The sequence below is a fragment of the Balaenoptera ricei genome, chromosome 10 (assembly GCF_028023285.1).
Source record: "Balaenoptera ricei isolate mBalRic1 chromosome 10, mBalRic1.hap2, whole genome shotgun sequence".
Taxonomy (NCBI): domain Eukaryota; kingdom Metazoa; phylum Chordata; class Mammalia; order Artiodactyla; family Balaenopteridae; genus Balaenoptera; species Balaenoptera ricei.
Window position 1 is genome coordinate 8040895 of NC_082648.1, and position 11869 is coordinate 8052763.

The 11869-nt window shown below is 34.7% G+C and overlaps 1 protein-coding gene across 1 annotated transcript; it reads right to left on the reverse strand.

Moving 5' to 3' along the window:
- Positions 1 to 1204: 1204 nt before the first annotated feature.
- KLRB1 (killer cell lectin like receptor B1) lies at positions 1205 to 11489 on the reverse strand. The gene is made up of 6 exons (XM_059934459.1): positions 11405 to 11489; positions 6460 to 6558; positions 5710 to 5784; positions 4469 to 4623; positions 3964 to 4079; positions 1205 to 1352 (listed from the first exon to the last, which is right to left on the reverse strand). The coding sequence occupies exons 1-6, from the start codon at positions 11487 to 11489 to the stop codon at positions 1205 to 1207; spliced, it is 678 nt and encodes a 225-aa protein (XP_059790442.1).
- Positions 11490 to 11869: the final 380 nt, after the last annotated feature.

The following is an 11869-nucleotide window of genomic DNA, read 5'->3' on the forward strand; positions in this document are numbered from 1 at the left end:
CTAGAATGTTTTTCTAAATAATTTATTTCCAAAGTAATTGGCACAAACTGAATTATACTTTGAATTTTTGATGTGTTCAAAATTTTATATTAATGAGTATTGTAAATCAACATGCATGGAAAACAGGAATTAAAATTTTATTTTGGTCATTATAGTATTACTTGAATTTATATAATTATATAATTACTATACAATTATATAAATATATAATTTATATAATTCAAGTTGGTATTGAATTATCAGAGTAAGTAGATGTCTATTTTTCAGGAATTTTATTATGAGTCTCTTTGTACGATAAATTCAATATTATCATTTATTTGATTTCCAAAGAAAATTTGGCAGGTGTTTTTAAAAAGTGAACACTCAAGAGATCTATCAGAATAAACACATCTCTTCTGTAACTTCAGCTTCCCCAACTGCAGAGTTGAAAAAAATATCACCTTTTCCATTAGAATAATGGAAAATTTGATTACATATTTCCTACAGCGTGAGCCATAGAAAAAAGAAACATAGAAGGAAAATAAAAAAGCAATGAGGAAATTAAAATGGAAAGAGTTAAGGTCCCTTCCCAAACTCCTTTAGTAATACGTCTCTGATATGAGTCAAGAGAATGGATTTTAATCAATGTTCTGCCACAACCCAATTGTGTGATGGTATTGAAAAAAAAAAAAAAAAAGCATAGGCTATGGGAGAAGCAGAGGACTTCAGAAATCATTTACTAAAATTTTTCTGGAAGTGAGCGAAGGCATAGAGGGAATGGATGAAGTCTACAGGATTAGAAACCATTTCCCTTAGCTGGTCTGGGCTTTGTTCCATAGAGAATCACTGTCTCTTAAAATGAGGTGTTTTCTTTATGTATCTGTTTTCTCATTTATTGAATGAGGAGATTAAACTTGAATGTCTGTAAGACTCACAACAGTTAGAATTCTCAGTGTTTGTTCCATTTTGTACCAGAAAATGCACATTAGGCCATGCTAAGAGTATATACAGTTAAAATGAGAGAGACCTGAAATGGAAATTAAAGAAATGGAGAGGGGGGACCTCCCTGGTGGTGCAGTGGTTAAGAATCCTCACTCCCAATGCAGGGGGCCCAGGTTTGATCCCTGGTCAGGGAACTAGATCCCACATGCATGCCTCAACTAAGAGTTCCACCTAATAAATAAATAAATAAAGATTAAAAAAGAAATGGAGAGGGGATGTATAGTCAAGTGGCAGAACATACTTTATTTTTGACAGGTTTTAGTTCTTTTTGACAGATCCATTTATTTTCTGTAGCACAGTTCTCGGAAAAAATTTGTATCGTTGAGAGGTAAACACAACTGTTTTCTTCAGCATTACCAGTAATTTGTAATCTGTGGAGCAGAAGAAAAGCCTTTCTTTAGTGTTTGTGATTTTCTCACATAATTCTCCTCAACCAGCCAGTATGTTCTGTAAGTTTCAGGAAACAACAAGATGCTGGTCATTAAGCATGGAATAAGTACCCAGTCACAAATACAATGATATAAATTTTAATAGAAAGCTAATATAAACCTCTGGAACTTGCAAGCTCATCTTCACTGGAAAAGAATTGTTCTAAAAAGAAATGTCATAATGATACATACAAAGAAGAAGTTTTGGAAACTGGGAATTGAACCTCCTATTAACATGTCATATGAAAAGTTTCCTACCTTCACTGAGCCTCGATTTTCTTAAATATATAGGGTATATATATTTGGGGAGGCATTGAGATCATGTATATGAAAGTGTGATCATGCTTAACAAAGAATGAGTTCAGTAAATGTAATAAGTACGTAGATACTCAGGGTCTACAGAATTTGAATATATCAATAACCGGAAAAGGAGGCTCAGTACGTGTTGTATGTAGTAGGAGGTTCCCTTTTTTCCCATTCCAAACAGGTTGGTGAGTGTCTGCTACAATATATGTACTATTAGTTCCAAAGAAGCAGGAGTCTTGTGGCTCATTGCAGGTGGGGCATGAGTAGCAGTTAAACAGTGGGATGGCAAGATAGAGCTGGGGTGCCAGGATAGGGTGTGTGCAAGACCTATTTGTCTCGAATAGAAAGTGAAGTGGTAGCAGTGGGCAGGGCTCCATCACAGTTTTTCTTTGTTCCTTTGTTCCATTTCTTCTTGGAGCCCCTCGGCCCTGAGAAGCCAACCTGATTCTCTCCTAGTGCCTGACACCCGAGTCAAATCAGAATTTCTCTTGACCAAGCTATTGCAAAGGTCCCCTGTATTTTATCTCTTCCACCCTTCTGGTCCTTTCTTCGATTTTCAAGATAACTTTTTTACCGCTCATCTGGCCAAGTCCAAAAGGCCCTTGGTGACTTCCCAGGCCTTCTTTGACCAGATCTCTGCCTAGTTGTCTAACATTATCTCATTTAATCCCCAAAACAGTCCTGTGAAAAAAATTATTAACACCCTTTATGTTTTTCTTTACCTGAAAACCAAGGTAGAGAATTAAAATAAAAGCAGAGTCTAACTGATGCTCTTTCTACTATAATATGATACCTTCCAGGTTTACCTGATCACTATCTTAATCAAATCATCATTTGTATCCTCAGAATAAAGTAGAGTGTTCAATCGAATTTAATCCATCATCTTTGCCTATATTTTTGCTCATGGACACTTCAGAGTTTTCCAGTTTTATTATAAACCTTAATAAAATAAACATAATGGCCCAATAAGAAGCACACACACACACAAACCAAAATTAACCTTTACTATGTACAAAAAAATAAAAATAAGTTAATATCAGAGTTGCACTTATGTGTAAATAAAATATAGAAAAAATCCCTAGAAAAGCAAAAAAATCAGAGTGTAGTTTTATTTACCAAAATATGTTTGCCTTTTCATACATTTATTCTAGTCCAGAACACTTTATTTTAAAATAATCTTCATTTTAAAGTACGGCATCTAAAAAAATATTTTAGAACGTGTCAAACAATGTCAAAATGTGCTAATTAAACCAACATTTCTTTTAAGGTCTAATAATTTTCCACACAATAAATTATTACTATATTTTAGATAAACTTGAACATGCTCCTGTGTCTTGAATTTTAACCTCTTGTTTTTTGAATGATAAAAAAATCCATTTTAACTGTAATTTATACAAATGTGAATAAAGCATTCACAGACTCAAAAAGTGTAACACAATATCATCTGTTCTGAAAAACTCATCAAAAATTCTTTTCAGAAACTTGGTTGGATGTCTGCACACTTTCACTTTCTAGGGGAAAAAAATGTCCTGCCCTTCGTTGTACAAACAACGATGAAGTCCATTAAAAATTTATAATTTAACTGTGTAACATCAATCCTCCTATAACACCGATGGTTAACTTGACCATCTTACAAAAGAAACTATGAGACAACCAAAAAAATGGCAAATAGCTCTTTTGTGGCTTATGCAGATTGACTACATCTCTTCAAACAACCCTCCTTTTACACTGCTGGTTAAAATAGGCTACAATACTTGTTACAATGTGAGTAATTTCTCTCAAATGTCTGGATACCCTACGCTGATATTTACTATATTTTTTCCTCTTGTATTCATCGTGCCAATGCTGGTTGTGACCCGCTAAGGTATGTGGCCCCACAGTTTGAAAAACACTACTTAAACAATTCTTCGTGCCGATAGCTTCCAGCTAGAAATTTCTTAATTTTTAAATGTTGTTATTTTAAAAACTGTTTTGTGTGCCCCCGCCCAAAGGAGTTAGTCTATTCCTTGTCTCCTAAAACTCCATTGCAGGTAAAAATATATATTGTTGCAAAGGGTTGATGTCTTTTCATATGTGGAACTTTTCAACCAACTTCAGAATCATTCTTCTTCTCAGACTATTCTGATCCTCCTGAACATTTCTAAACTAAATTAAAATGATAAATCTCAATCTTCAATAACAATGTTACTATCTTGCCATGTAAGCCTGATGTAAATTGAATATTCAGATTAGCTTATCCAGTACTCACATATTAGAATTTAAAAAGGATCCATTTATCCACTTCCAGTTCTTTTCTGATAATGTAAAATTTAATCCAATCCAAAATGGAATTCCTCCTTTGTCTATCCGGTTTTGTATGAGTCTCTATAAATGAAACAGAAGAAATGACTGAATATTGAATCTGTTTATCTATTACTGGTTTGCATCTTTGTACTCATCCTCTGAAACCCAGTTCAAGTATCACCTCCTCTCTGAAGCCTTTCCTAACTCCCCATCAGAGTTAATTATTCCTTATTTGTGATATTTCTGTCTGTATACTTATATATATCCAAATATTTGTATTTATATTGTTGTATTCATTAAATTATATTTATTTTGCTTACATGTCCATTTAGTGTCTCAGATTGTGAGCTTCTTGAAGTCAAAATTAATACTTCCATCTGCATAGAATCCTCCAGGCTATAGCACGAAGATCTTGATATGGTTAGAAGCAAGGGCTAAGCCGTATTAAAGTATTTTACTTAATTATTTACCAATTCTTCCTGATCTTGAATAAGCAGCAGACGGGATTCTTTTGTGAAACAGTCGGCTAGACTGTCATTCCAAGGTTTGTAAGTGTCAGAAAAAAACAAGCATTTATCTCGGATTAGTTGCCAATTTGTTGGGCACTTTAACAGAACTGGTCTCTCTAAAGTAAGAAAGAGGAAGAAGAATAAATGTTATGTTTCTAACCTGCCCCCCACCCCACTAACACTAATCACACATGCACAAGTCATTATAAATTCAGGGAAGTCTTTGATCATCACAGTGAGAACAATTCATGAATTTAATATAACTTTGAGGGTTTTGAGACCTACTGTTCATTCTGGTACTAAGATTTGAAAATTAGTGACAAGTTAAAACACTGACAGACAGAATAACTTGTTCAAGTCCACACAAAGCAGATGCTGGTAGAGTCAAAACTCTTTCTGAGATTCCTTAAATTCATTACAAGTGCTCTTTCCACTCCATGACGACAATATCAAACTTATGTAAAAAATGTCCACTTTAAACAACATGTAAAATGAAAAGCAAATAACAATTCATTTCCGTAAGTTAATGGCAAATACCATGGAGAAAAATTATAAGAAAATTTCTAATTGCTGAATTATATATTTGCCTATTAATGGGATCTATTGGATAGCATTTTCCAGAAGGATTTTCGTAGTTTCTTAAAATTTCTGTTCTGTACTAATGTATATAATAAATGATCACATTCTGCTACAGTCACTCAACAATAGTGTCTTTATTAACACTACTTAGTAAGTACGTGAACAAGATCAATGTCTTAATGTTTAATACAATAAATATTAAATAATTCATTTTATGTTGTGTTCCATTAATTAACTTCGGACCAGAGTTAGCTGCTCGACATATTCATTAAAATCATCAAATATCCCACTTAAATGCATATTTTACTTTATAGCTTGGTTTTTGGCTATTAATTATTGAATATCCTAGCAGCAGTCTCTCATAAGGCAGTATTATCTGGTGGTTAAGATCGTAGGCTCTGAAGATAGACCACCAAAGTACAATTCCCAGTGCCGCCACTTAGTACCTGTATGACCCTGGATGAGTTGCTTAACCTTTCCATACCTCAGTTTTGTCAAACATAAAATCAGAGCGATAATACTATCTTAACGTATGGGTTGTTATGAGCCTTAATTAAGACAATGCATGATACCTATCGAATTTTCGCCATTATTCTTAGGAAAGTCAAAGCCACAAAATATACCTGTTGTTTCCTTCCTGTTCTCTTGAGCATCCGTGCTGCTTTTTTCTGTTGATGAGTTTTGTCTCAAGAATATCACTAATAAATCAGGAGAAATCATTACGAAGATTAATGCTGAATGGTGCCGTGAAATGGATATATATATCACTTCAGGAAATTTTTATCTCAACAAGCTTGAAATGAACAGAAGATAAGAGCAATAGCGTGTAGTAACAAAGGGTCTACTTAGAAGACAACATAAACAAACACATAGCAAGTGAACACACACACACATTGAGTTACCGGCTTCTACTATATAAGTAAGCTCCCAGGTGTTACTTAAACTCTTAAATTGTTTACACTCCTTGCCTCATGTTCTATCTTCAGAATAAGTATAATTGTGCCTACCCCATGGGAGAGATTGCCTAGGACAATCTGGAATTTAGTAGGCACTTAAGGAACTGTAAATAATTGGAAATTTTTATTTTCTTTGTTATTGTCATGCTTTTATCATAATTGTGATTTTTTAAAAGTTCTTGGAGCACACGTGAAATCCCCCGTGAAGCCTATCGGAACAGTTAGGAAGGGAAATACGACAAAGGATGAAATTTGCTTAGTACGTACAGGCTGAGCACTGTTGGAGCACTGTTTTGTAAGTGTTTTTGTTTCATGGGTCTTCCACTAAATTTGGGGTGGCCAAATGTTAACATACTTTAATATTTATGGTAAAGTAGAATAAGTAGAACAAGAAATAAATGATCTTGCATCACTTACCTGAAACACTCAACCCAATCACAGTCAAGGCAAGAAGAATAATCCCAGCACAACCAAGTTTCAGAGCAAATTTATGCCAAGGTGGACCCTGACAAACATCTGAGACATTAAGAAAATATACTTGGTTAACTCAGTTGAGTTCATCTAATACAAAAAGCAGAGGTTGTTTGGATAACATAAGAAAGAGCTAGATTCAGGTTGGGGGTAGGGGCAGGGAAGGATATTTATCAGTCATCTTAAAGTAGGGTTCCACAAGATGGAATCTCAGATCCAACTGAGAGTTTGCTTATAGATAAAATAGAAATATTTATGCCTGTCTTGTGTATGAAGGATTGGTATAAGAATCAAACGAGATAGATGTGACGGTGTTTTGAAACATGCCAAATGCTATACAAAAATGAAACATATACCCTACTGTAGGAAGTAAGTCCAAGAATTTTGTCCAAAAAGGAAGGCCTTCATTCATTCAAGATATATTTGTTGAGGCTCTGTTTTATGCCAAACAACATGTTAGGTGCTGGTGATATAAGACAGTTCTATTCTTAGACGTGAATTCCTCTGCTTTACTGTTTTCTGGAACAATCATCTCCAATTTGGACCAAATGGGTGGAATTCAAGGAAGAGTATTTTATGAGCTTGCATGTTATTTTCAGTATTTCAATGAATATAACGTAACATGAACCTGTGTCTACAACATTGCATAGTCTAAAAAAATGTCAAATACCTTTGCTTTTCTCTGTATCATGTCAATAACAATGTACTGTATATCTCATGTTCATCAAAAGTTGTGATTGTATTAATTAAAGTGGGATCATAAATTAATCATAACCTTATCAATAGATTTCATAGGGAAAAATAATCAAAGAGGAACTTATTAATGTAAAAAATTATTGGGAAACACTGAGCAACAGCTTCCAAAATTATATCAGCTCTGACAGGAATTATTCTGGTTGTACTTCGGTTATTCTACTTGAAATTTTGCTTAGACAACTTCTATACCTGGCTTAATTATAAGACCCCTTTTATTCCCATTTGGTTTATAATATGTTATATATATTACAATTATAAATTATTTTCTAAATTGTATTATTAGAGCCAAGGGCCTTTACAAGTAAAGGTTTACTAATGTAACTATATCATTTATTTATGTTATCTATTCCTTTTTATATTTTTTCTAATATTCCTCAGTATAAAGGAATACATGCTTTGAGTCACTTGTTAAAAACTTTAGTATCAGATATGTTAAAGTGTTGTCTTTATTCTCATTAAATGTTCCAGAGTGACCCACAAATCCATTTCTACTTTAGTTTTTTACACTCTCCCTGGCGATTAAGTTGTGCGACCCAGTTTTCAGACAACTACTCATGGTCTCTTCATTAGGACTCGGACATTCATAAAAGAGTTAGCTCTTTCTAAAATGTCACTGGGGAGATGGAATTTAAGATAACTAAATGTGATAAAAGTTTATGGGAGGAAACAGATAATAGATTAGATTTCAGGTAGTGACACCTGGATTATCATCTGGAGGGGAGAGATAAGAGTAGACAATTAGAGGAGCTCCAAGGTCCTGGGTGTACATCTGAAAATGGGAGAACCAGACTGGAGAATATTGACCTAGAACTTCTAATGTGAGCTCGTGTGACACAGAGCAACTAAACTTAGTGAACCTAAGACTAGTCCTACGTGACGTTTCCTCACAGTTGTATATTACTATTCTACCATTTTTTCTTCCTCAGCCTTTCCTCCCTTGAAATTTTGAAAAATGGAGAAAGCTGCATATAGTCACTATTTTGACATTTATTACCGAAGGATAGCAGTGGTTAAGAGCAGAGGCTCTCAAATCTAGCAGATTTGTATTAGAGCATGTTACTTCGGGCAACGTAACATTCATAAACTACAAATTTCCTCACCTGTGAAATGTAGAATAATACCTACTTCATGAGATTTTGGAAAGGGTTATATGAAATAGTTCTTCTAGACATGGTGTCTGATACATAATAACCGCGCATCTAAAATTTAAAGAACTGAGTGGAGGGTTCTGTGTTGTTTTTCTGCTGCACTATATTAGAACTAATAACACCAATAGAGTTATTGTACCAATAGAGTTACAATAACAAGTTGAAGAGGCCAGGTAAACTTTAGTCATCTGGAAATACCCACATAAGGCTAGTTTTTTGTTTGGATATAAACAGTATGCCAAATCATCTCACTTCATTTCTCTAAACCTTTCCATGGCTTTCTCTCAAGCAGATCTAAGTCTGTACGTCTGTAGAACAGCCTACAAATCCCTATTCATTCTGGCTTCCCTTTATGTGTCTAACTTCATCTCCTGCTGTTTTCCATACAGACATGCTCTGTCATTTCACACGAACCTATGAGCTCCTCCTACAAGATGACAGGCATGTTCTCATCCCACGGATCTTGCACCTGCACTGGTCCATCTTCTAAAAGGCTTTTCTCCCAGGAAGCATACCTTTGTCCCTCAGTTCTTTCAGGTCTTGACTCAAATGTCATCTTGTCAGGCAGGCTTCTATGATTATTCCATTTGATATCATACCCTCTCCAAAAGCTAACTCTCTATTCCATTTTTTAAAAAATATTTTCTCTATTGCACTTAATATTATCTAACACATATATGTATACATATATATTCTTAGTTATTCATTTATTTGTAAGTCTTCCTAGTATTATAATATAAACGCAATAAAGGAAAATATTTTTTCACTATTTTGTTCACTGTTGTATTCTCAGCACCTAGGGCATGCCTGACACAGGTGCTTATTTTTGGATGAATAAATAAACTCTAGAGGCATTTTTGCCAACACCTATCTACTTTTCTAAGAGACCAAATCCTGGGCCGTAAACCAGATTCGTCACAACTCACATCTCTCTCTGGTTTTCCTGACTGCTTTTGATATAATCACTATTCTACAGTTGCCATTTTGGCTAAACTGTTTAGCCAAAGAGCTTAGTGGTAGTTTCACAATAATTGTAATACCAGATCAATGTGTGGAGAAAGAATGTCACCTGCCATTTCAGTAAACAAAGGATGTTGTGACCATAAAGCCACCAGCCAGTGCAGCTGCCCCGGATAGTAAAACTTGAGGGGAATTCAGGATGGAGAAAAACAGGAAACTGGCCCTAGATAGTTAAGATGCATGTCAAAGGAATTATTTCAATAAGCCCAGACTTTGCATCTTCCCACATATAGAAAAGCACTAAAATCTTTAACTTGAGGTGTCTGTTTTTGTGATTAGCCGTAAACTTTTGATGTTTGACTACATTTTTTTTTTTTTTTTTAAGCAAAAGCTCCTGTATATCCCTGCTCCTCCCTTAGCTCTTGGGGCCATTTCCTCAGAACTATCAGAGAGGCTGCCTTCTCAGCTATAGTCCTCTGTAAAGCCGCCAAATACATAATTCTCAACTTTTAAGTTAGGCATTTTTTTCAGTTGACAAGCGTTTTGTAGTCACACATTTTGTTCTGACTTTATTCTATGTTTTCTCAGATTTACTTTTAGAATGGTATTTTGTGGAATAATGACTACACTTAGAATAGACAAATTATCTGGCCTCATTGATTTGGAATCACAGATAGTAGCTTTTGAGGAAAATCTCGCTGTCTTTCTCTATTTTCATTCTCCAATATCTTCCAACACCATCCTCCTTTCTCTTCACTTTTGCTAGATCTGAATAGGGAACAGAAAGTCTTTCTCTTTCCCATCAAAAAATAACCGTGGCTTGACAAATTCTCACTGTAGTTATCAAGATTCTCCAATTTCCTGTAACCCCCAAATGAAGGGTATCATGAAAGTATTTGATAACCCTAAGACTTTTCAATCTCCAATTTAGAACATTGATAACTTAATACTTTCAAATTATACCAAACCATCCTAAAAAGATACAACCCACTTGCCAAGCACACTATGGAATGAATATCAGGTTGGATAAAAATTGCAATATTATTGATGTTTAGTAAGTTTGGTTTGACTTCAGAATGTAATACTATGTCCTGATGATTTTATACATTTTTTTTCTGCTTAATTTGTAGTTTCTCTTCATCTATCCCCAGGCCATGGAATCCATCACCTATGACCTCACATTAGAATTCCCCATCTCTTTCACTCAGAATACTAACTCCTCTGACATACAGAAAATTGCCAACTTCAACAAATATGAAATAAGTGCATCAGTGATATTCTCCTGTGCCTTGTGGCTTAAATCCTTCTAAACTGTTATACTTTTCAATTTAAAAATCATCAGATTGTTATTATATTCAAGTTTTTGATCTTGAATATAATTTTCTTTCAGAACATTTTTTTCCCTTCCCTTTGAAGGGTGAAGGATGTTAATCATTGAGCCTACACTTTGTATTCTGAAAGGAATGCCACGGATGCAAATGCATTGGAACTTAATCACAGTATTTTACAGAGGGATTTGAAATAAGGTAGGTTACTATTACAGCAAGGTAGTAAAAAATCTCTAAAAATATTCATTTGTTAAAAAAAAACAAAAACAAAAAAGGGACTTCTCTGGTGGCCCAGTGGTTAAGATTCTGTGCTTCCATTGCAGGGGGCACGGATTCGATCCCCAGTCAGGGAGCAAAGATCCCGCATCCCTCATGGTGTGGCAAAAAATAAACAAATCAAAAAATCAAAATATTCCCTTGTTCATACATGTAAAATATTTCTTCAGGATCCTTTAGCCAAGGCTCAGTAATAGGAACTATATTCATTTTTCACAAAGATATCTTGATAAAAAAGAAATCTATAAGGTATGTGTTTTTTTCCACATTTGTGATTACCTACAGACAGGCCATGCTGTATCTATTTAACATTAATATAGTTGCTGCTCATCTTCAAAGCCATGATTTAAAGCTACAAATTTAAGAGAAAAATCTAACTATGGAAGATATACAAATGCCAAAAGGAAAATCAAAGCCACTTACTCTGAGGAAGAGATGGAGGTGATGAGCTTTGAAGGCCAGCATTCCTGGATACGTTTAAATCAGCATATATCACCTGTCTGTCCATTGCAAAGAGAAGAATGTGGCACTAAACTTGTGTAAAAGAAAAAACTACAGTTCTATGAGGCAAGAGAAGCAAAAGGAAGTGCTCAGCCTTGAAAAGCTTTATTGTCTTTCTTACCTACCCACACTTCTAGTGGTGGGTTTTCTCTATAAATTAGTGAGAAAATCCACTTACTGGCTGTCCAGTATACTTAGATTGTAATATCTACTTTGTTTAATTAATTGGTCTGTTTGACAGAATTCTGGGAAGGTTTGTTTGTTGTCTTTGTAACCATCCTCTTTGAGTACTTTTCTCAGTGCCAGGACCAGCGTGAGGGAAATGAAGCACTCTCATTTCCCTCCAAAAAAGTCAGGAATCAAGATAAACAATATTAAATGTAATGC

Bases quoted from the DNA above. Each gene is read 5' to 3' on its own strand.
- KLRB1 (XM_059934459.1), bottom strand. From the start codon at position 11,489: ATGGACAGACAGGTGATATATGCTGATTTAAACGTATCCAGGAATGCT. The intron at 6,559-11,404 runs GTAAGTGGCTTT...TTAATGTCTCAG, and splicing joins ACCTCCATCTCTTCCTCAGA to ATGTTTGTCAGGGTCCACCT. The intron at 5,785-6,459 runs GTAAGTGATGCA...CTGATTTATTAG, and splicing joins GATTGGGTTGAGTGTTTCAG to TGATATTCTTGAGACAAAAC.